At 38.3% G+C, this 26593-nt stretch overlaps 1 protein-coding gene across 2 annotated transcripts in view; it reads right to left on the reverse strand.

Moving 5' to 3' along the window:
* Positions 1–3251: 3251 nt before the first annotated feature.
* Positions 3252–26593, reverse strand: part of sox6 (SRY-box transcription factor 6) — a 389285-nt gene continuing 365943 nt past the window's right edge. For both annotated transcript variants that reach the window (XM_060838517.1, XM_060838516.1), the window contains exons 13-15: positions 20027–20200; positions 8332–8548; positions 3252–3913 (exon numbers count right to left, since the gene is read on the reverse strand). In XM_060838517.1, coding sequence (XP_060694500.1) covers positions 3610–3913; positions 8332–8548; positions 20027–20200 — 695 coding nt within the window. In that variant the 3' untranslated portion in view covers positions 3252–3609. The remainder of the gene's footprint in view (positions 3914–8331; positions 8549–20026; positions 20201–26593) is intronic.

A 26593-nucleotide genomic window follows, 5' to 3' on the forward strand; every position in this document is an offset into this window, starting at 1 on the left:
CACATATTGCTACATGTCATTGTGCCAGGATTTGCTAATTCATCAACACCATCATGCCACTTAGAAACAGTTAAAAGTGAGTTGCTGGCTATCACATTCCCATAATTACAACTCACCCTGAGAAGTGACTTCGAGCAAATGAAAAAAGTTTGATTTCCACAAATACCCCCCTCCCACTCACCAACCCCAGGTTGATAAGTTTACTTTTACACAGAAGTAAAAGGTGAATACATAAAAAGAAATTACAAATTTTGACTGATTGTTTTTTTTTCCTACCATGAAATGGGCACAGTACAATGATTCAAAAAGTGATTTTTTTTTCTTTAAATAAAATTATTTCCCTACTCTGCACATTACTAACTGTAACGCTATATATATCCTTAATAATAATAATTACAATACAAAAACATGAGAAGTTGACCACAAGCAAGGTGTCTGAACGCCTCAGCTAAAGGTCCAATACTGTTATATCATTGCGGGTGTGAGTTCAGCATCTACATGAGGTACAGCGATTTGTCAGCATTTAAAAATGTGGACCAACATACAATGATGTATAACAAAACAGTAAATACATAACTTATATTTCACTATGTATCATGAACAAAAATAGAATTCTATTTCCTATGTTATATTTACAATTTAAAAAAAAATCTAAAATGAGATGGTGGATTCTTTTTTGTTGTAACTTTGTTTTAAGCTCCAATTTAAGTAAATTTGTACTATTTCCTTTTTTGATTGTCTTGGTTGAATAACGCTGCAGTGATATTTTAGAGCCTGAATTCGGCTAATAAATATTACACAAACATTTATTTGATCTAGTCAACCTTAAAATGCAATTTACAAAGAAATAATTATGACCATTTAATAAAAAAATCATGGGTTTGGCAATGTCTGTTTAGCCAATCAACGGTCATATAGAAAGTGAAGAATGTTTGTAGGGTTGGTTGGCGAGAGAGAAAAGGAAGATTTTAAAAATTCAGGATAAGGAAGAATGACAGAAGTGAGGGAGAAAGGGACACTGGGCAGGAGCTAAAACAAAGTATTCATACATAACATTTTTTTGCATAAATAAAGTTACTAGACATAAAATGACTCAAATCTGGCAACTGTGAGGCAGGCCCACAGGAGTCGGAACAGGTGACATTTTGTTCATGTAGTATTTCTTACAACAGTTTCACATTAGTCAGAAGTGATAAAAATATCATTTATATCCAGTGCTCATAACACTTTAAAACATCCTGTGTGTATGTGTGTGTGAGCGTGTGTGTAATGTGTGTGTCCATGTGTGTATGTGTATCATTATATATATTACATATATATAAAAATATATACATACACACACTACAAGCATAATCAAGTTTCAGTCCCAAAAAAAACAGTCCTTTGTTTTCCCACCAGCCTGCATTATATCATATTGGCATGGCAACAAAACAGCTAAAACAACTAAATGTTTGTGTGCAATGAAAAATTAACTAAAATATGTACTCTCAAACTACAAGCCATACACTGTCCTAAGTAAAAACTGAATTTTAAAATTAAAAGCAGTTGAGGGGAGCTAATTATTACAAAGAATTTTTAAGAACCTTAATAAATTATATCAGGTGAAATAGAGACCATCCCCTCATTCCTCCCTCCCTCAAGTTGAAGCCAGATATAAAGTTCAAATTTTTTTTTTGAATGAAATACCTTCTGTAAGTACTTTGATTAATTTGCTAAATAAATAGTGTGTTCATCAGTTATTCTCATTGCATGACATTCGAACTAAATCATCACAGTCCAGATTAAAAGAGTCCAACATTAAATAATTTGGGTTTAAATAATTACTGAATTCTGCCTCACTTCTCAACAATAGTTTATACCTTCTCCCCAATTTCAAATACAATTAACTATCAATAGTGCTTTTTAGATTTAATAATGGTCATTCATATTTTCCAGCACATATTAAGTATTTAGTTTGGAAGATTTGAATACGCAAGGCAGGTTAATGGAGATGTACCATAATTTGTTTTAAATTCACCTACTTCTTGCATATCCAATCACATTCATGTTTAAGACCTTACGATGTTTAATGCTCAGAGCAATGCAGTAGCTGAATTAAGACATTGTGAAATTAAGTAAAATGTTAAGCTGTTAGTGTTTAGTTCCCTCCCTACTCATCCTTACCTCATTTGTGCTTATCAAGGTGAAAGCTGACAGTGCAGAGGAATGAAAATGTTTTTGTTTAAGTTACTGAACACCATTGAACGGCAGGTAAGGCTCTAGGGTCAGTTGGAACATAAATCAAATGCAGAATCAGGGCCCCTCTCTCCTTTCTCTTTCTCTCTCTGTTACCTCAACTATATTCCTGTGAGGCTGAAATAAGATTAGCCCAGTCGAAGTTTTCTAAGTCAAGGTGTGTTGTGGGGGGAGGCAAAGAATGATGAATGTTTGTGCCAATTACGAGAGGCAAATTCAGACTAAGAGTTATTCCTGCTTAAATTTAACACATTTAGCTAGTTTGAAAAAGGTATTTTCCATTTATTCAGACCACCCAGAGGCCTATGGTTACTGATTTTACCCCCAGGTTTTACATTTTTCTTTCCCCCTTGTGTTTTTTTTTAAACTCAATAATCCTAGATTATTGGCCCCATAGATCACTGGAATGACTAAGATACTCTCAACGGAAACCAACATAATGAGGTAAAGGGCTGGAAACAATGCTTCAGTGACAAGTGGGGCAGCAGCCAGTCATGTTGTCTACAGTGGAAAATAACTGTTGAACACCCTATTGTGACACATCGAGAAAAAGGTGTTTGGACACATGCACTCTGGCAAGCTCCTCCTCTGTCTCAAATAGAAATCCTTCGTTCATATTCCTGAGAAACTTCACTGTTGTCTGGAAAGAACTATATTTGTAAGTGTAGCTATATATTTTTTTCCTCATTAAGATGACAGAAGATTGTCTAAGACTTTTGTAGCGTCTCCCAAATAAGACTTTTCAGAGTGTTAAGATTAAAATGTTATTAGAAGTTTGGCACTTTCTTAATTCAAACAGTACAATATGCAACCAAAAAAGAAAAGAATTTTTTTTAAAAAAGGAAAGCCAGTCAGGGCTCAGCTCTTTGTTGTTCTGCTTTATGCTGTGCTCTTTGTGCACACGTGCTGCCATTTTTGTTTTGGTTCCCATCCCCCCTCCCTCCCCCCCATTCTTTTTAAAACTACGAAATTTAAGTTATTTTAAATAGTTCAGATTAAAAACACATTCACAAGTTGCTGGTTGACACAGCATACCTGAGTGAGAATAAACCCCCCACCCCTTAAGAAAACAGTAACTAAAGCATTTTAAAACAAGCTCAAAAAGAGAAAGGGAAAAAACAAACTTAAGACTGCCAGATAGTTGTGAATCTATATTAAGCAACAGCTTTCAAGTCCTGAACTTTTTTTTTGTTTTCAGGCTGTAGCCAGTAATGTAAAATGTCCACGATATTTTGTAAAAATAAAAAGAACAATCAGAATGCTTCACACATTAAGAAACATTTAAGACCATTGCTGATGAATCTGTTGGAGCCACACATGCAGGCTCATCAATAACTTTTTTGTTCAAAATAACAGTCTGATTGCAGTTGCTCTTCAGTTGGCACTGATGGCCTCCTGATTCTCATTGTCACTGCTATAGTCTGATTTCTGATCATCCTCATAGTCCTCATACATTTCCATTTCATCTTCACCATTTATCATTTCATTCACGCCCAGGTTGCCGCTTTCTCCCTTCATGCTATAAGTGCTCTGGATGACTGGGATGCTTGGCTCTGGACTGCCAGATTCACTGGAACACTCGGATGTCAGTTGTGGTGATGCTGCTGTGGTTGCCATGGAGATAGCACCAGGATACACTACGCCTGCTGCCGTGGTGATTGGAATCTGAGGCTGTTGCCTATGCAAAGATGAACACTGATTTGTTAGCAACTGAAATCGCCAAACAAATTATTTTGAAGACATGTTGAACATGACTCATTTACTTGAACCTAATGATATTGCAACTGGTGGCAGTTGACAGCAATGCTATAAGTATAATGTGTAACATTCTATCTGTGCAGGACGTTGGCACACTTCAGGCTGTCAGATTCCCAGGTGTACAACCATCATATTTTATAACTCGTGGTCAGCTTACCACTTGTTACCACAGATCAGGACTGCACTTCCCATTCCACTTCCTTCAAACCATTGTTGCTTGTTTAACAATTCTAAGTTTATTGTCTTCATTTCCCTATCTGGAAATTAATTCTATATGTTGATCACTCTGCATGTAACACAATCTCCAAATATGAATCCTAAAATTAATAGTTTTAGCTGTTTCCTCTTGTTCTATATTTCAAGTTTAAGTTCAAAGTATTATTCTAGGTTTACTTTTATTCATTCCTTTTACAACCCTATAAATATCGAGAATGGCCCAAATAATCCAATCACAGTCGGATCCACTGGACTGCGCTCTACAATTCTCATCCCAGAACCTTCACAAATGTGAAAAATCTAACTGTTCCCTCTAAATGCAGAAATGTCAATTTAATTGTCAAAGCTTGCCCCCTTTTCCATAGCTGAAGTTATCTGTTAAATTTGAATGGCCTAAGGTTGCCTTATTTGTTATCCCACTGCTAGAATTTCTTTCTTAATGTGTAAACACACCCTCACTCAACACGGCCCCAGTCCTCCTCCAGTCCACCCTCAGTGCATATCCAATCCATCCCCTCCTCCCCCACACTCCTACAACAGTGGGCACACCATTTCCCCACCACAGAGGCCACTCCTCCTTTCCATATACCCCTAGCAGTGATTATCCCACCATCAACCCCAACCCAGATACTAAATACCCTTCCCTCCCACATCTTCCCAAAGTGAACACCTCTCTCATCCCACACATCTCTGACAGTGACCACACCCTATTAGAATTCATATTAGAATGATGTGGACTTTTCAGCTTAGAAAGAAATTTTATGAGACAATTGTAACTTAACTGCAACATGACACCCATGCCATATCTCCTCATCCTGTACAACTCCAATATGTCATGAAGTACATCAGACATCATATTTCATAACGTTTATACTCTACTTCATTTGATAAAATTCCAGTAAATTCCATTTGCCATTGTTCTGCTCAATTTTCTAATTGCTTCCTCATTTCATAATTTTTGAATTGTCCCTCCAATTCTGATCCAATTTCAATTTTCACAGCATGTCCAAATCTAACTCTTTAACGTTGAGTTTCTGATTTCAACAGATGTAATAGTACCAGTCCCAAGAACAATGTTTATATCCTCAAAAACATGCCCCAATTTAGATGCCCCTCATACTACTAGAAGTTGTTAGCTGATGAGATTTATCCCAAAATCCTCAATTTTGAATTTTAAGCATTTGTGTATTATATGGAACTTTAGTGTAAATAGTTTTTGATTATTTTCAAAGTGCCACACATCCTTCTGCTAAAATGTTTGGTTGGAGGTCATTTCATCTGCCATATTTATCATTGTTAAAAATCACACAACACCAGGTTATAGTCCAACAGGCTTATTTGGAAGCACTAGTTTTCTGAATGCTGCTCCTTCATCAGATAACTGTGGAGCAAGATTATAATCTGTGCCTTATGATCTTGCTCCACAGCTACCTGATGAAGGAGCAGTACTCTTAAAACTAATGCTTCCAAGGAGATCTGTTAGACTACAACCTGCTGTTGTGTGATTTTTAAATTTGTCCATCCCAACTCAACACCGACACCCCTACACCATATTTGTCACTGTCATGGTTTTAGGCTAAATGGATCAAACAGAGTGGGGAGACAATAGGAATTGGATACTGAGTTGGATGGTCAACTATGGTGGAGCAAGCTAAATGGCTAAATCAGTTATTCTTTTTCCTATTTTCTATGTTTCTTTGTCATGATAATGTTTTCCCAATTCAACCAATTATCTCATTCAATTGTAGAATAGTAACAAAATGCTGAATAAAAATTAATTGCTCGCATTAAAATGAAGCTACTAATCTGTTGCCATTGGTTCAGCAATGTGTGGATTAAGTGGCCTCCTATCAGTTAAAAAAACAATATGTCTACGGTAACAAATTGGATTGAGAGTTTAGGGTTTTTGTCTGATTGTAGTTTTCACTTATTCACAGCATCGCTGGTGAGGCCATCATTTCTCACTTTCCTGAACTGCTGCAGTTTGTGTGGTGAAGGTATTCTCCCAATGCTGTTAGGAAAGGAGTTCTAGGATTTTAAACCAACAAAAGATGAAGAAATAAAATATAGTTTTAAGTCAGAATGGTGTATACTTGGAGTAGAGCTTAAACATGATGATGTTTGCTTGTGCCTGATAGCATATGGCAAGATTTTATAGTCTTGGGAAGCTGACCCAATGCTTCAATATGAAATGTCTGCCTCAATTTTGTTATATTAACTTCATATCACTATATACTAAACTATGAAATTATAATCATTGTGTAAACCCAGTTTAGTAATTACTCATTTGATCTCTCTTCAGGGTATTCATTTTAAAATGGTAGCAGCTCTCTTAAACTGCTTCTTTCGGGCTAATCTGCATTATGAAGCACAATTACAATGTTTAGCAGTTAACCTGACCAATTCTTTTAAAAACATTGTTCAGGAACACCTTGATAAAATTAAGGTAATTGCAGCAGCTCATAAATTTAACTCATTTCAGTTGAGGTCAGTGAGGAATGAATAAAATGTTTCAAAAAGAAAGACTTTAGTTGAATGGCTGGTTTTCTTCCCGTCAAGTTAGGTTTGCATTAGTAACAATGTGAGATACTTTATATGTCACTTCTGGTGTGAAATCTTCAATGGGTGTGGGGTTCTATTTTATTTCATATGTATCTGTACAAGGCATATTACAGATCAAGTGATAAGTGAATTCCCTTGAATATTATACTTTGTTCCTGTAACATTTTCCCTTTTTCACACATTACAATCTTCCAACTGACCATGACCACACCATGGTGGATTTGTTAGACTGAATGTGCGATTATAGTTAGTAGACTCAAGTCTATTATAAAACTGGTAGATCAAATGTCATCATGTTTTTATTTGTTTTGTCAGCAACAAGTGCAAAAATAAACAGACGGAGCAGTCTGTGAATTTGATGGATGCTTCTACCACACTCGTAGACCATTACATCCCTCACTCTCCTACTTTCTCCATTTTATCTCTCATAACATACTGACAGAACAGACAGTATTTCCACCAATGTTTGACCAAACTGTTAAGAATCACAAAACATGGCCACAGGTTAAAAATTGTATTTTAAAAATGCTGGCTCCAAAGCACCTAGGTTAGCAGAGGTTCCAGTTTCACTAAAAGGGTTCAGAGTTTGAGGTAGAATTCTTGCTGAAATTCTGTCTTTTCTAAACTGGACCACTCAACTCTGGTTAGGGAATAACAGTAGATATATCTTACTCACATCTCCTATACATGGGAACCTGACAGCTCATGATCTTCACTTGGAACTTATCCCTTTTTATTCAGAAAAGCCTTTATAAGAACTCCCAACATTTTGACATTTGTTGTGTGTCCCTTTTTCAGCTATTTCAAAGTTCCTGTCCTTTCCTAGAGGAAGACACATCAATCCCACAGGTAATCTACTGCTGCTATCTCTTCTGTAAAGGTTGAGGATTTAGGAGGAAAACATGTTTTCTTCAGTTAAAAGTGGATGCTGAAAACAGAAAATACTGGAGAAACTCATCAATTAGTGCATATCAGATCTGAAATGTTAACTGTGTTTCTCTCGCCACAGATGCTGCCAGACCTGCTGAGTTCTTCCACCATTTCTGTTTTTGTTTGTCCCCAGGTCTTTGGGAGAATCGCATACAGAACACCAAAGCACAAGTTTGCTCTGGGATTGGCTTGGATCGGGGCAGGCATCTCTTACAGGCACTTGCTCTGAACTAAATATGTAAATTCTCCCACAGGAGAGATTGGTAAATCGTACAATGCTAATTAGACAATTTAATGAACTGAGAACAGAAAATGTTGAAGAGAAACTTCAAAGAGAAGTTTCAGATTACTGATTGCAAAATTATTTGAACAGAAAAGGAATAAATAATAATTAACAAGAATGCATGTATATAATTCCCAATGTGTTTCTGCTGGTTTGTTGTATTTTAACATGCAACTGGCCTACTTCCTGTCTGGAATTTATGACAAGTGGATGCTGGTTTGTAGAGGTTCAGATGCCATATATTTATAACCTGTTTGCTGCTTCTCTAGAACAACATTTCTTGCCAAATAACCTTTGAGAATCTATACTTTAGAAAATGTTTCTATTAAAAACAGAGCTATACACACCCCACAGTGAAGAACTGCCGCATTTCCTGCCTTCGGTTTCTCATTAACTGCTTATATTCACCAATACGCAATTTCTTGCCATCCACAATGCAGGTGCGCTTTGGTCTGGGCTTATATTTGTAGTTAGGGTATTTTTCTAAATGCATCTTGCTGAGCCTGGCCTGTTCCTCGTAATAAGGCTGCTTCTCTTGGTTGGACATTGATTTCCAGCGAGATCCTAGAGAAGACAGAGGAAAATCAAAAAGCAGCTCACATCAGGTGAAACTGTCTAAGAACATGGCTTGTGTGAAATTGTAATCAAGTCACTGTTTGCATAACACATGGTTCAATTTTAATGCTAAGTTATGTCTGGTTAAAAAAAAAATCACTGGGAGTAAAAGATAACAAATATCCTTGGTCCAGAATGAATAGTTACATGTGCTGTCAATCCTTCCAATGGGTAAAAGACCACACTCCTCATGAGCATCAGTAATCTATTTTACCATGTAGGTCATCACAAATAAGTTCAATGCTATCCTCACAGATTGCTCGAATATATTTTTCAGCATGAGGTGCTGCATAGAACACATTGGCTTCCTCCATGGAATGTCACTTTGCCAGGGAATTACCATCTCAGAGTCATAGAAATGTACAGCATGGAAACAGACCTTTCGGACATGCCGATCAGAAATCCTAAATTAATCTAATCCCATTTGCCAACATTTGACCCATTTCTCTCTAAACCCTTCCTATTCATACACCAGTCCAGATGCCTTTTAAATGTTGTAACTGTACCAGCCTCCACTGCTTCCTCTGGCAGCTCATTCCATACACCACCACCCTCTGCATGAAAAAGTTGCTCCTTAGATCTCTTTAAGTCTTGCCCCTCTCACCTTAAACCTATGCCCTCTAGTTTTGGACTCATCAACCCAGGGGAAAAGGCCTTGTCTATTTACCCTATCCATGCCCCTCATGATTTTATAAACCTCCATAAGGTCGCCCCTCAGCCTTCGACACTCCAAGTAAAACAGTCCCAGTCTATTCAGCCTCTCCCTATAGCTCAAACCCTCCAACCCTGGCAACATCCTTGTAAATCTTTTTTGAACCCTCTCAAGTTTTGCAGCATCCTTCCTGCAGCAGGGAGACCAGAACTGAATGCAGTATTCCAAAACTGGCCAAACTAAAATCCTGTACAACCACAACATGACTTCCCAGCTCCTTACTCAATGCACTGACCAATAAGGGCAAGTATACCAAATGCCTTCTTCACAATCCTATCTATCTGCTATTCCACTTTCAAGGAACTATGAACCAGCACCCCACGATCTCTTTATTCAGCAACACACCCAGGACCTTACTATTATGTGTATAAGTCCTGCCCTGATTTGCTTTTATAAAATGCAGCACCTCACATTTATTTAAATTAAACTCAATCTGCCACTGCTCAGCCCGTTGGCCCATCTGATCAAGGTCCGATTGTACTCCAACGTAACCTTCTTCGCTGTTTACTACACCTCCAATTTTGGTGTCATCTGTAAATTTATGAACCTACAACCTATGTTCACATTAGATTAGAATCCCTACAGTGTGGAAACAGGCCCTTTAGCCCAACAAGTCAACACCGACCCTCCGAAGAGTAATCCACCCAGACCCATTTCCCTCTGACTATTGCACCTGACACTGCGGGCAATTTAGTATGGCCAATTCACCTGGCCTGCACATCTTTGGACTGTGGGAGGAAACCGGAGCACCCAGAGGAAACCCACGCAGACATGGGGAGAATGTGCAAACTCCACACAGACAGTCATCTGAGGCTGGAATTGAAACTGGGACCCTGGTGCTGTGAGGCAGCAGTACTAACCACTGAGCCAACATGTCCTTATCATATAAATGATAGAAAGTGGTGGACCCAGCTCCAATCTTTGTAGAACACCACTAGTCATTGACATCCGTTCTGAAAAGCAACCCTCCACCAATTTCTGTCTTCTTCCTCGAGCTATCCAAACGGCTAGTTCTCTCTATATTCTAAGTGCTCTAATCTTTCTAACCAGTCTACCATGAGGAACCTTGTTGTGCGCCTTACTGGAGTCCATAAAGATCACATCCAACAGTCTACCCTCATCAATCTTCTTTGTTACTTCTTTAAAAAACTCAATTAAGTTAGTGAGCCACAATTTCCCGCAGACAAAGCTATCCCTAATGAGTCCTTGCCTTTCCAAATATATGAAATCCTGTCCCTCAGGATTCCCTCAAACAACTTAACCACCATTCATGTCAGGCTCATTGATTTATAGTTCCCTGGCTTTTCCTTACCACCTTTCTTAAATAGTGGCACCACATTAGCCTGACTCCAGTCTTCTGGCACCTCGCCTCTGGCTATCAATAATACAAATATCTGAGCAAAGGGCCCAGCAATCACTTCCCTAGCTTCCCACAGAGTTCTAGTGTACAGACTAAGGGGTGACCTTAGAGAGTTTGAGGGGTATGGATAGGATAAACAGACAAGGTCTTTTCCCCGGGGTGGGGCTATTCAAAACTAGACGACATAGGTTCAAGGTGAGAGAGGAAAGATATAAGAGCAATCCAAGGGGCAACGTTTTCATGCAAAGGGTGATGTGTGTATGGAATGAGCTGCCAGAGGAAGTGGTGGAGGCTGGGACAAATACAACAATTAAAAAACGTCTGGATGGATATATGAATAGGAAGGGTTTCAAGGAATATGGGCCAAATGTTAGGACCAGATCTATTTACAATTTCTGGTCAGCATGGATGGGTCTTTTTCTGCAATGACTCTATGACCTGATCAGGTCCTGGGGATTTGTCCACCTTCATGCATTTTCAGCCATCTAATCACCTCCTCATCTGTAACATGGTCATTTTTCAAGATGTCACTATTTATTTCCTCATATTCTATATCATCCATATCCTTCTTCACAGTAAATACTGATGTAAAATACTTATTTTGTATCTCCCCCATCTCCTGTGATTCCACACATGGGTCGCCTTGCTGATCTTTAAGATTAATCTCTCCCTAGAAAACTTTTATTTGCTTTATGTATTTGTCAAATCCCTTTGGATTCTCCTTAACCTATTTGCTAAAGCTATCCTATGTCCTCTTTTTGCCTTCCTGATTTCCCTCTTAAGTATCTCTTAAGTAACTTTATACTCTTCTAGGGATTCACTTGATCTCTGCTGTCTAAACTTGACACATGCTTCCCTTCTTTTTCTGAATCAAACCCTCAATTTCTTTAGTCATTCAGCATTCCTTACACCTCCAGCCTTGTCCTTCACCCTAACAGGAATATACTGTCTCTGGACTTTCATTATCTCACTTTTGAGGACTTCCTGTTTTCTAGCCATCCCTTTACCTGTGAACATCTGTCCGCAACCAACTTTTGAAAGCTCTTGCCTAATACCGTCAAAATTGGCCTAACTCCAACTTTTCGATCTAGTCTATCCTACCTTATCTGATTCATTTACTCACAGAACCATTGTTTAGTTATTTGGTTAGCTTCTTTCTCTCTCCTGTTCTCAACAGTGTTACCTTGGATTAACACTTGATTTGGCTGAAATGAATAATCAATCAGTAAATGTTATTCTACAGGTGTCTGTACTCTATAAATAAGTCCTCTGACTGTTCATGTAACTATCATAATATGAAGCCTACACCATAACTTTTATTTCTAAATCCAATCTGCTTATTAACAATTTGTAGTATTTCTATTCTCTGAGTAAGAAGCAGAACAATAATGCAGCTTGCTTTTCCTGCAAATTTCAAGGGATTAACTTGTCACTAAAAGGTATTCTGAAACAAGCATTCAATCTATTTATGATGACATATTTGCACTGTCACATACTTATTTTAAAGAAAATGCCCATAAACATCAAGCACAAATTGAACTAGTTAAACAGCTACCGTATGTTTCAATTTATCATTAAACCCTTCCTTTTTCAGGAGACTGCCAAGTAAAAAATGTTGAAAGCATTAATTTAAGGATGTAAAGGCTTAACCCTACTGTACACTAACAATTCTCCTGGGGACAACTTCTGCAGAAAGCAGTAGCAGGCAAAAGAGAAAAAAAATGAAAATTGCAGAACTTTTCATTGTAAATCTGACTCTAGTTCCTTCATCTTGAACATTTAGAATGAGATGACATGAAATTTTCAACACAAGTCTATACCCTCCCATGTAAGCTGTCTAATCCTTACTACGCATTATCATCATAGCCGATTGCTCTATCTCAGGCTGTGAATGTTTAACAAAGAATAATAGGGCTTCTAAGAATGCTTAATTAATTTAATCTCAACTGCTTGAATGACTTCTTCTTTGTTTTGGGGAGAGATACAACATAAAAAATCTTGTTTTTTGTGTGTGTGAGATGTTGCTCATGACATCATTGCAACAAAGTAGCTGCAATGATTATAAAGGTATTGACTAAAATTAAGAGTTGGTGATTTCTGACAAAAGTTTAGTCAAGGCATTGCTAAAGACAGACTTGTTTTTGTCATTCATTCTGCACAAAAGCTTAGAGCTAATAAATATACTATTACTGCCAACAGTCCTAGCTTTTATAGACAAATTAAAACACTATCCATTGAGGTATGGTGAAAAATTGTGAAGGAAGAGTCCCCATCTTGGAAAATTACAACAGGTAGACCCTTTTGTTTAAAAATGGTCCAAGAAATATTATATAAAGGGGAATTAATTTGCAACAGATTGTTCCAATATGGAGGAAATAGAACATCAACAAATCATTTAACAAGAAACAGATTCTGTGGAACAATTGTGGTAAGAGTTTATTTTTCTTTCATGGCTATCAAAGATGGAATCAGCTTCATTCGGAAGGACCACAGATCTTTTTTCCATTATTTATGATTACTATGTTTTAGTCTTGCTTTGGGGTATATTCTGATTTTGCATAGGCAACTATATTCCTCTCTGCACAAGAACACTAACGTGTAGAAAGGGAGTCTTAACTTTTGTTTTGGAATGGCAGTTTAGCATGGTAATATTTAAATAGTGCATCATTTTAATCTTGGATCTTAAACATGAGAACTTTTTCATCAAAGTGCTGATTGACGACTGTTGCCACATCAACAGACCCACTCTTCCCTAACATGCTCATTTGGGGTGACCTATGTTAAGTCATCATCCTTCAGCTTATTGTCACCCTCAACTTTGAATTTCTCCTTGGCATCATCCCAATCTGTCACTTTCATTTCCAGTAGATCAATGCCATTATCATTTTTCTTCTTCCCTGCATCTTCACTGAGTTGGAATGAAAATGTATTGTGGTATCTCTTGCATTTATATCTCTCTTTTGCAGGAATTTAAAATTGCCTACATCCATCCTACATCCCACATGCTTTTAAAACTGATGTTTGGTGTCACTTAATTATTACTCTGTGATTCACTTTATCTTCCACACTACTTCCAAGCTTTGGAATTCTTACTACTACTGGCCTTAAGTTACACATTTAAACACTCCCTTGGTCCATGGAATGTGCACAAAATTTTGCTCCTTTAATAACTGTGAAGTGGACAGATTCTAATAATGAGCCAATGAGTCAAACATCAAGAGGGTTAGCTGAGTGCCAAAGAATTTATCCTCTCTTCAAGAAGACATATTGTACATTCTGCCTGACGGCATATCAGAAAAGATCCACCTTCCATGCTTTGAACCCGCGCTATTTACTACCAAAGTGCATATAAGCATGTCTGGTAATGAAACGGCTTGGTCCTTCAACAACTTTCTAAGGAGCTGGTTGTAAGTTCAACAATCAGAGCTATGCAGTGCTGAAAACTGCCTGATACATCTGGATTGCATTTTCAGTAGTACAACATGAGCCTTTAGGGTGTATGTTTTGCCTCAGGGCATGGGAGAAGAGATGAAAACATCACTTGTCTTGCCACCCATGAATTCTGCATTTCTACCATTTTTAAATACAGTGAAAAAGTTGACTTAATATGATTCAAACTGAATTTAAAAGTAATTCCTATTCTGAAAACACGTTCACAGATGCTACATTAAAAAAACTCAACTAAATTTATTACACAAATTTAAAATGTTCTAAAGGAGAAAACTAACATTTTTTAAACAACAAATGATGTTGGGTATTCAAAAGGATTGTCTCTAAAAGCTTCAGGTATGCCGAACTAGTGGTCAGAAATTCATGTGCTATTAGATCTGGGTATATAGTGTGAAGCCTCCTTCGTTTGTATCATTACATCACCATGTGTGATTTTAAAAGCCAATCATCTTGAAAAAAAAATTGTAGAAGAAAATGCCATCACTTAATGTACTTATAGTAGAACAGGTTTTCTATTTTGATGACTGGCGATTTAATTGTGAGCAAGGTGCATAACGGCCAGTTCACGCTCTGCTCGAACCACAATATATATGCCACGGGTCTCCAGTCTTGAGAGGCCTGAGTCTTGGGCTGCTAAATGTGCAATATTTTTATTAATTGTTTCCATTCAAGTGTAACTCTTACCAGGCATTAGTATGGTCAAGGCTTCAGAAAAGTAAGGCTCAGCAAACAATTTTTGACCTAACCTTTGAATGGAACCTTGGAGGTTAACTTTGGATATAAAATATATTTTATTCAGCAGGATTAGCATCCTTCAACTCAATGAGTACAAAAGATTTAAAAAGGATTGAGACAAAAATTGTATTAAACAAATGACTGTTATTCTGTAATGAGTTATGGTCCCTAATTGGATTGAGGAGTGACTGACTGTAAAAATCACAATTTTTTTCTCACTTTCCATCCACACACAAAGGTGTGTGTCTTGTTTGGGGTTGTGGAGTGGGGGAGAAGGTGGGATTTGTTTCTTAGCATTCTTCAGGGCTATTACTACTCTGTATGGTACCAAAGGTTTAGAACATTATTTCTTATAGAGGAAATAGATACAAATTTAATTGAATTCTTAAAAATTATTCATGAATGGCTTTGCTATCAGATATAATGCTTCAAGTCAAGATTTTATTAATCATGAATAAAAATTGCAAAATAATATTCCTGTGTTTCATAAGCCAAGTCATCATTCATTCAGCAGCTCAATCTCAACACACAATAAGACACAAATCTATTTTACAAACTTGGACATCAGAGTAGACTAAAAGTGCATTAGAAATCTACAGAATATTTTACACTTCTACTATGAATGTGCATTTCTGTGCTTAACAGATCAGATATTCTCTATGACAAAAATGAATATAAATAGGTTTGGTCTTTTGGAATGTTTCAAAATCTGCTCATCAGATTCTCGTCCCCAAATAGCTATTCAAAAAATTAGTAAATTTTTAGTAAACCCATAATTTGTGAAAACATTGTATAAAAAAGCTTGTTTCAAGGAGAACCTATCATTGAAAAGTGAAATTAAATGAAGGCAAAACTTTGGCACTGCAACCACATGAAACCAATTGTTATTGATATGTTTGACTGTAATCACAAGTGATTATCAGATTTTGAATACACAGACAAACTATTGCTATTGCAGTTTTGTATTTTCAGTGCAATCACAGTAGTCATCAGCCATGAATACCATATTTCTGTGTCTATATTGCAATGAAAAGCAGAATTACAATGTCATCATGGGACCCTTAAAACAAAACCATAATTTGATTCTCTGAAATATCTTCCTCATTCATTTTAACAATGATATTAGTTGTTATCTTTAAAATGGCTAAGCAGTTTTGTACAACTATTCATGCTTCAACATTCCACACCATCCTTTCAAGGCACAGATCTATTATTCAGTAGAAATATGCAGGAAATTCCTTTTTGAGGCAGTCATATCAGAAAATAATCTGCATGTTAAAGTAATTCACAACAATTCAGCAAGAGTTAACCTTCCCATGTGGTATGATCCCATCTTTTATGACAAAATTACATTACTAATAAGTATTGAGATACACCATTTGATCCTATAATAAATAACTAATTGAATAAAATGGATTGACTTATTTCATGATATGTTCCATTTCAGATTTGACCAATAAATATTTAAAATCTAACATAAATTCAGAAATATATCAAGGGAAATGAAGGATTTTCAATTTATAACCGAATGTATTCTTTACATAAATTGGGTCATACTATCAATGAGTTAAGCTTGAGAGCAGTGAATGGAAATGGTTCAGTAACTATCAAAAGTTAAACTTTAAAAAACACTCCTCCACAGTAGAAACAATTTAATATTAAGAAGATCCAGTTTTCAATTAATAATTATCATACTCATTGATATTTATGCTTAAACATTGATATGCTTAACATTTTATTTTATGGATAATGCAATCATTATTCCTTGTAGCTATCAATTGAGGCAGGGGTGTGGTGAGAGTGATGATCAGTCAGTATTCAATTAAATCAAATTAATGTTGTACAAATACCAATCAGCACTTCTCTGAAAGTAATATCTCATTTCATTACAGCGTAAATTCAGCTGCTGAACTGGAAACATAAAAGAACTGTATGTTAAATTATTGAAAGCGTTATTAGAAATTCCAAGCCAGTGGTGTCCAGACAGCAGCGTGCCAGACAGATCCACCCGCTTCTCAATGCTATTTGGCCTTTGGAGCTCGGTCTTTTGATCCCTTTCATTGATATAAACCGCTGATCTGCCAGGGGGGCTTATGGGATTTGGGTTTTTTAAAGTGCAGGCACTACTTTGTCAGCTGGACATGACACCAGACTAAGACGTTGTGCTTGCTGCCACTGTGCTGCTCCTCTACTTGAGACAGTAACTGGCTCAGCAAACAAAATCATTTGATTCTGCAAGATGAATATTTGGAATGATAACCATTTCATCTGCAAGTGGAAAATTCTCGTGCCTGATGATTTGTTTGGTTTTCCATGATAAGATTTTCCCATTCTAAGTGTATTTGATAACTTAAATGACTGCTTTTAAATCTAAATGCTGCTTACAATACCAATCCATTTTTCTCTACTTATTAAACTGAACAGCATTCTCACCTAATGGGCATGGATGGTTGGACATTGGAGTTTACCAGCCTGCCACCAAAAATGTAGCAGGGTATACACCTTTCCCGATTTCACCTGCTCCGCGGTCATTTGACATTTCTTAGCTGGAAGTTCTGCAGTCCCAGAAACACCACGAGGAATGATGCCCACCACTGGGTCTACATGTACTTCCATGAGCCTCAGTGCTGGAAGCCAAGGTTAAGGTTAAGTAGAGAGGGCTTATAGCATGGACATGATGGAAGTCTTAGATGCAAGGTCACCAGAAACGATATTGGGAAGTTAAAAAAGCTGACTAGGTTGAGCTCTGACTGGGGCGGGGGTGCACACTTAGGGAGGCTGACCTAATCAAGAAAAAGGGGTAAGTAGTGGAAGAACCTCTCCTTCTTTTCCACTTAAGGTACACCATCCCTGACCTCCTATTAGTTGAACATTGCCTGCAAGGAAGCAGCTCTTAAGTCACGATGGCACAGTGGTTAGCACTGCTGCCTCACAGCGCCAGAGACCCGGGTTCAATTCCCGACTCGGGCAACTGACTGTGTGGAGTTTGCACATTCTCCCCGTGTCTGCGTGGGTTTCCTCTGGGTACGCCGGTTTCCTCCCACAGTCCAAAGATGTGTGGGTCAGGTGAATTGGGCATGCTAAATTGCCCTAGTGTTAGATAAGGGGTAAATATAGGGGTATGGGTGAGTTGCGCTTCGGCGGGTCAGTGTGGACTTGTTGGGCCAAAGGGCCTGTTTCCACACTGTAAGTAATCTAAGTAATCTAATCTAACAATTACTAGCCACTCAGTTGAGGGAAGGGAGGTTGGGCCTCCTTGGGACTTGTCTATTTTGCATAAAATTTCTGAGAGGTTTCAGGCAAGTGGCTATGTGGCAGTAAGGCAACACAATGAATTCTTTGGGCTCTTCCTACTTGCATTCTCCACAGTTACAACCTGTAAAATTCTGTTCAGTGCTTCCGCAAGGCTGACTCACCAACTAAAATAAAAAAAAACTGCTGGAAAAGCTCAGAGTTAACATTTCTGATCCAGTGACCCTTTCTCAGAACCTTCAGGTCACTGGATCTAAAATGTTAATTCTGATTTCTCTCGACAGATGTTGGCAGATGCTGAGTTTTTCCAGCAATTTTTCTTTCTGTTTCTGATTTTCAGCATCCTCAGTTCATCCTGGCAGTTTTCTTATTTAGCAGGAACAGAAACTCAGGCTGGTCACAGTAAAACAAAACATTAAAGTTATCAAATGTAAAAATTTGTAAGGCTTTATCTGCGCTGAAGAAATATAGCTCCAAATTATTAGAAAATGTTCTTCTTTTTCCTTTCACCAACTGTTTAAAGAGATTATTTGTTAGATTAATCTAAATCTTTATTACAATTTAAACGAAAGGAAAGTTGTTCCTGAACATGTCCTGAACTTCTTTGGCATTACTTTGCATTTATGTCTTTTGATCCTTAATTTGATTAAGTAAACTGGTTAATCAATATCATCTAATATTTCATAAAACTCAATAACTTTGCTGTTGAACTTCATCATTCTTATTTGTAATGGTTATGGTTCTTATTGTTAACATTCTTTACAGCTACAATCATTTTTTCACCTTTATTTTCTTTTTATTATATGAATTCAGAAAAGCAAATGCACATATTTCATGAAAAACCAAAGTCAGTTTTGTCATGTTACTTTAAAGATTCAGTGGATCCTACAATGATATTGAGAGAATTTGAGGAAATCCAACCAAGTGATAATTATAAGGGAATATCATGTGATTTAGAAATGTTGGTCTGGTTTCCAATATAATCTATTATTTTGAGATGGACAGAATACCTGCATTGATTGACAGCATTAAGATATCATTATTACTAAGTGTAAAATTGGAAATGTATTAAAATTCTAAATATCTATTCATAAGTGTGAGTTAGCTCATGTATTGATTATATGATTATAAGTTGTTTCTTATGCAAACTTACTCCATACTTCTAGTTCCCCAGTTATACAGCATATCAGTTACGATTCAAGTATTACTGAAAAAAGAAACATGCTGTCAAAGCTTTTTGTCTTGCAGTCATCAGGTCAGATACAAGTACACCAAATTTCAAAGGGAACAACATTATATACAGGTTGAGAAAAAGTGCTGTTTGGTTGGAAAGTGGGTTGTATCAAACAGCATCTCTCTACAGCATCTTTTATCCAGCATCTCTCTTTGGCTGCTCACAAGAGGCAGAGTACTAATGGTTCTCCACCTGTCCAATTTTGCAAAACTCAAAATATAGGGTTCAATATTAGATGTGATTTGAGATTGGACAGCACTAACTGAACAATCCCAGGTCTTCTAAGAATTACACTAACAACCAATATTAAATTATCAGTCGGACTCAGTGTACAGCTCACTTCTTTTTGCTGGGATATATTCTTGTTCATGAACAAGGCTCACTTCTCTGAAAACAGAATTAAATAAAACATGAGGAACAATGGTGCCCTGGTGCATTCCCATGGTAACACCTCAACCAGATTCCCCTTGCCATCCAATCAGCACCTTTTCTCAAGCGATATAAATTGTAGTTTCCTTTCAAGTTTGATGTTCATGCATTTGCCCTAATGCATGGTGAATGAAATGCTTCAATAGTATGTCTCTTTTATGAGCAATATAAGTTTACACAAGTTATACTACGGCCATAGGAAGCTGTTAGTGGGTATGCATAGTATTGTTCAAAACATTTTTTTCAGTTACTCACCCAAGATTTTGCTGATGTTTGAGTTATGCATGTCTGGAAATGCCTGCAGTATCTTCCTGCGCTCGTCCTTTGCCCACACCATGAACGCATTCATTGGTCGTTTGATATGTGGCTCGTTGTTGCTGCGACCCCTGGTTTCTCTGTAAACTCGTGCCTCCGTCACCGTAGTGCTTCCTGTTGGCCAACAATAATACTGCTGTAGTTTAGCTGGAGACCCATTCATTGCCTTACTCCCTGAAACATCGGAGTAGGAAGAAAAGAGAGCAACACAGTACATTAATTTTATTTAGCATGCCCAGAGCATACAGGATAAATTGATTTCACTTTGCGTGGGCTCAGAGAGCCGTGTTTATTGTGCAGTGAAATCTAGTGTAGCATTCAGCTGACAGAATCCATCAACAGAGGGCAATCTGCTAACTGCTGGGCCAGATGAAGGCATCCATTACCCCAGCAGTGAAATGCTAGTTCAGACATGACAGCTAGTGTCTGTTCCTCAGGAACAGTTCAGAAATTTATGATGCCCTCAGTGCCATTGCTTTCTGATTGACACTCTTTTAACAGAATAAATAGGCTTGTATGCATACATAAACGTTCAGCCTTTATTCTTACACATCAGAATATGTTGAGTCATCACGTTCCTGCTACTTTTAGGAAGATAAGCACATGGTTCCTTGAGCAATGGGGCCCTCAGAGAATGCATACTCAGGTCTCTTTTCGCACCAAAACATTGTTCAATGTGTCAGGAGTGAGTATTACTGACTGACAGCTTGATGAGCTGAAGAAAGCTGCAAGTTCAGGTTCAGCTGAATTTGAAATTGCTGCATTCTTGACACTAATTCATAAGGTTCTCTAATCTAATGAAGGTGTGTCTTCAGGTTTGTAAGCCATGCTTTACAAGCAAAAACTGCAATGTTAGGACAGCTTCTTTTAGCTAAGCCGGAATGAACATTTTTCATAGGTTTGACTAAGAGCATGAGTGAATGAGTCTTGTCTTAGCGTTAAGTCACTACTCTCGCTGTTCTTCTTTCCCCTCTCATCATGCTAGCTCTCCCTGTATGGGTTTATTTTATTCAATATTTTTTTTTATTATGCTATCTTATAAGTGAATTATTACATGAATATTTTTAGAGTAACTACATTTTCATTAAATGAGTTCACTATCAGAGTAATATTCTGATATAACTTTCTACTATAAATCACTATACAGAGGAGATGTTTCTCAGCTATCAACATGGTTCTGTCTCATATTGACTTTTTAGTTACAAATTTAAATCCATAATTTTTAAAAATCATAATTCATCATGTGATGAGAATCCAACATTCAGTTTTCATCCATCATGAGTTTAAGAGGTCAGTTTTGGAATACAATAGCATAGTGATTATGTTACTGGTGAAGGAATCCAGAGCCAAGAGCTAATGGATGGAAGGAGGAGTTCTAGTCCCATTGAAGCACCTGGTGGGGAGGAGGTGGAATAAAGCTGGAATCTGAATTAAAAAGCTAGAATGGCAATCATGAAGCCACAGGACAGTTGTAATAACCTACTTGGTGTTCTTTAGAGAAAAACAATGATGTATTTATCCAATCTGACTTGCAACAATTTAGTTGAATCTTAACAGCCCTATGAAATGACCTAGCAAGTTAAGGTAGTGGGTCTCTACTATCTTCCCAAATAATGGTCAATAGCAAGAGGTGATCTATTTGAAATATCAAGTTCTTAAAACCTCGACATAGAGTCATAGAGATGTACAGCATGGAAACAGACCCTTCGGTCCAACCTGTCCACGCCGACAGATATCCCAACCCAATCTAGTCCCACCTCCAGCAACCGGTCCATATCCCTCTAAACCCTTCCTATTCATATACCCATCAAAATGCCTTGTCAATGTTACAATTGTACCAGCCTCCACCATATCCTCTGGCAGCTCATTCCATATATGTACCACCCTCTGTATGAAAAAGTTGCCCCTTAGGTCTCTTTTATATATTCCCCCACTCACCCTAAACCTATGGCCTCTAGTTCTGGACTCCCCGATCCCAGGGAAAAGACTTTGTCTATTTATCCTATCCATGCCCCTCATAATTTTGTAAACCTCTATAAGGTCACCCCTCAGCCTCCAACGCTCCAGGGAAAACAGCCTCAGCCTGTTCAACCTCTCCCCGTAGCTCAAATTCTCCAACCCTTGCAACATCCTTGTAAATCGTTTCTGAACCCTTTCAAGTTTCACAACATCTTTCCGATAGGAAGGAGACCAGAATTGCCCGCAATATTCCAAAAGTGGCCTAACCAATGTCCTGTACAGCCGCAACATGACCTCCCAATTCCTGTAGGAGAAAGTGTGGTCTGCAGATGCTGGAGTATCAGAACTGAAAATGTGTTGCTGGAAAAGTGCAGCAGGTCAGGCAGCATCCAAGGAACAGGAAATTCAATGTTTCGGGCATAAGCCCTTCACACGCCATTCCTGATGAATTTCCTGTTCCTTGGATGCTGCCTGACCTGCTGTGCTTTTCCAGCAACACATTTTCAGCTCCCAATTCCTGTACTCAATACTCTGACCAATAAAGGAAAGCATACCAAACACCTTCTTCACTATCCTATCTACCTGCGACTCCACTTTCAAGGAGCTATGAACCTGCACTCCAAGGTCTCTTTGTTCAGCAACACTCCCTAGGACCTTACCATTAAGTGTATAAGTCCTGCTAAGACTTGCTTTCCCAAAATGCAGCACCTCGCATTTATCTGAATTAAACACCATCTGCCACTTCTCAGCCCATTGGCCCATCTGGTCAAGATCCTGTTGTAATCTGAGGTAACCCTCTTCACTGTCCACTACACCTCCAAGTTTGGTGTCAACCGCAAACTTACTAACTGTACCTCTTATGCTTGTATCCAAATCAATTATGTAAATAACAAAAAGTGCAGGACCCAGCAGCAATCCTTATGAAATTTGCTACCCTAGGGATCTGTGGATGCTCAGTAGTAAATTCTATTCAAGACAGAGGTTGATCATTTTTTGTGTAAAAAGAAAATTGAATGGTATGAAGATAAAACAGGAAGGTGGAAGGAAATAGAAAAATGGGGATAGGTTTATTGGAGTTGAGAATGTGGTGCTGGAAAAGCACAGCTGGTCAGACAGATTCCTGATGAAGGGCCTATGCCAGAAATGTCGATTCTCCTACTCCTCGGATGTTGCCTGACCTGCTGTGCTTTTCCAGCGCCACACTCTCGACTCTGATCTCCAGTATCTGCAGTCCCCACTGTCTCATAGTCTTATTGGAGCAGATTTTGAGGCACAAGTGACTTTCTGTTGTTCCTATTCACCATGATCTTATATTAAATGTTGGCCTTGCTAATGACACCCATATTCCATGAGTCAATTAAAATAAATCTATATTTAAAAATATAGCCAAAGAACATTTGGCTAACAGATTCTAAATTCTGGATCAGTGGTGCTGGAAGAGCACAGCAGTTCAGGCAACATCCAACGAGCAGCGAAATCGACATTTCGGGCAAAAGCCCTTCATCAGGAATAAAGGCAGTGAGCCTGAAGAGTGGAGAGATAAGCTAGGGGAGGGTGGGGATGGGGAGAGAGTAGCATAGAGTACAATAGGTGAGTGGGGGAGGGGATGAATGTGATAGGTCAGGGAGGAGAGGGTGGAAAAGGAGCTAGGCAGGTCGGACAAGTCTGGACAAGTCATGGGGACAGTGCTGAGCTGGAAGTTTGGAACTCGGGTGAGGTGGGGGAAGGGGAAATGCGGAAGCTGTTGAAGTTCACATTGATGCCCTGGGGTTGAAGTGTTCCAAGGCGGAAGATGAGGCGTTCTTCCTCCAAGCGTCTGGTGGTGAGGGAGTGGCGTGAAGGAGGCGCAGGACCTCCATGTCCTCGGCAGAGTGGGAGGGGGAGTTGAAATGTTGGGACACGGGACGGTGTAGTTGATTGGTGTGGGTGTCTCGGAGATGTTCCCTAAACCGCTCTGCTAGAAGGCGCTCAGTCTCCCCAATGTAGAGGAGACCGCATCGGGAGCAACTGATACAATAAATGATATTAGTGGATGTGCAGGTAAAACTTTGATGGATGTGGAAGGCTCCTTTAGGACAGATTCTAAAGCCATCTCGAAGTAAATACTAAACTAAATGAGCAGTTCTCTGAATTTATGCTCCCTCCTTGGCCATAGATCATTTAGAAATGTCAGGCATGTAGTCCATGTCATTTTAAATTCAATAATTTTAAACAGAAAATAATGGGAAGCATCATGCTCCAATTCTCAATATTTACTCTCAGCAGCTAAGACACAACACCAGAAGCATGCATTGACAAAATTATTCCTCAAGGCTACATTTGAGGACTATACCAACTAAATACAGCTTTAATGTGATAACATTGAAGAACTTGATAAAAAAAATTGTCTGGGTCCATTGCTTCCATTTTACATTGAGTTCTCCTCCACATGTGAAAATTCTCCTCCACTGTGAAAGAAAGTGAGAACTAAAGCAGCTGAGTGGAGAAATTAAAGAGGACAGTGCACGTTAGAGTTGATCAAGCATAAGAATATTTTAATTCTCATGAGAATTCCCTCAATTACCATCATAATTTGGGGGTGAAACTCTGGAGAAATGGCGTCAATGATTTGTCTTCTGTCCTTTTAAAGGTACCTGCAGATCTTCTGTTAAAATTGTAACAATTGGAAGAGACCCAATGGAAATTCACAGCCAAGAAACATAGCTTGGAGCGTGACTCTTGTGGCACAGTTCCACCTGATCCAGAGGTGTCGACTAACATCTCTGAACATGTTGAGTAGGCAAATATCTACAGATTAGAGTAGTACAGTCAGTTAAAGTCAATCTCTTCTTCTCAGGAGACTAAACTCATATATATATTCTACCCAATTTTTTTGTTTTAAGTAATAGCCTGGCCTATCACATCCTTTCTGCACTTTATAGACATTTAAAAAAAAACGTGTTTGGTCACCATAGCAGGTATTGTCACGACAATTAATGTAAACACAATCGAGAATATAAATTTCCTGAGCAAATATTCTCACTCCTCAGATGCTGAAGTTAACTATATCCATGCAGCAAGATCTGGACAATATCCAGGATTGAGCAGGCACATGACAAGTAACACTACCTTGCATGTGTGTGGCACAAAATAACCACCTCCAACAACAGAGAATCTAACCATCATCCCTTGATGAACAATGGGATTTCCATTGTTGAATCCCCTGTTATCAACATCCTGGGCTTTTCCATTGACAGAAACTGAACTAGACCAATCATATAAATACTGTGGCTGCAAGAGCAGAAATTCTGCAGTGTGTACCTCAAATCCTGACTCACCGCTCTTCAGTTGTCTGAATGAGTGCAGCTTCAATAACTCTCAGGTAGCTCATCACTGTGCAGAACAAAACAGCCTTTTCAATGGCACTGTATTAATAGCTTTCAACTCCACAGATGCACAGTGATATAGCAGCGAATATCACCTATAAGATGCCCTGCAGTAACCAAAGCTCCAGCAACAGCACCTTCCAAACCTGTGACCTGTACTAGCTAGAAGGACAACACCAACATCTGTATGTTCCTTTCCAAGCCTTCCACCATCCTGACTTGAAACCTTATCACATTCCTTGATCATCACTGGGTCAAAATCCTGGAACATCGTTTATGACAGCATTGCAGATGTCCCTACACCCTAAGGGCTGCAGCAGTTTAATAAGGCAGTCCACTCCAGAGCAATTAGGGAAGGGTAAGAAATGCTGGTCCAAGCAGCAAAGTTATACTATCCCATGAATGAACATTGAGATTGCCTCTGAATATCCAAAGTTATATGTGCTGTAACACATGAACTCTTCATGGTGAACTCTGCCTATGACACCTCTGGTCATGTCAAGAATGTAACATTCACTCAAGGTTTTAAACTACAACACTCCAAAACTCACCAAGGCATTTCTGCAAGCAACATCTATTTTATGGCACTGCCCAGGGACCACACTTTTCAATATTCTTCAGAATGTAGTGCTTAATCACACATGACTACAACGTGCCCATTTCTACATGGAGAAGTTCCCCTAAACATATTATAAATGATTCTTTCATATTTCTTGATTAACAGTCTGATTTGAGGCACAGATTAACACAGCTACAAGTCATGGCACTTTAAACCAAAGTCTTCTGTTTGCAGAGCAGGAATACTACAAATTGAAGCATTCATGCACCTCCCAGTTGAAACATCTGCTATGTCTACCCTGTCATAATTTTAGAGATCTCTATCAGATCAACTCTTAGTCTTCCCTTTTCTGGAGAAAACAGCCTAGTCCGAACAGCTTTTCTTGCTAGCTATGTGAGAGTGAGGTCTGTTTTTCAGCAATAGCCAGCTAAACAATTCAAGACTATTGCAGACGCAGTGATCATTGGATAGTTAGAGATAGATTGGCTGTGGATCCTTTTCGATTTCACTAAAAGTGAATTTGAATTTAAATAGAAAATGCTGTTATAGGAATTTAGATATATTGTCCTTGATTAAACAGACACTAGAAAGGCATTTGATGAAGTAGGTTTTACACACTCCTGC

This window comes from Hemiscyllium ocellatum, chromosome 18, assembly GCF_020745735.1.
Source record: "Hemiscyllium ocellatum isolate sHemOce1 chromosome 18, sHemOce1.pat.X.cur, whole genome shotgun sequence".
Lineage (NCBI taxonomy): Eukaryota > Metazoa > Chordata > Chondrichthyes > Orectolobiformes > Hemiscylliidae > Hemiscyllium > Hemiscyllium ocellatum.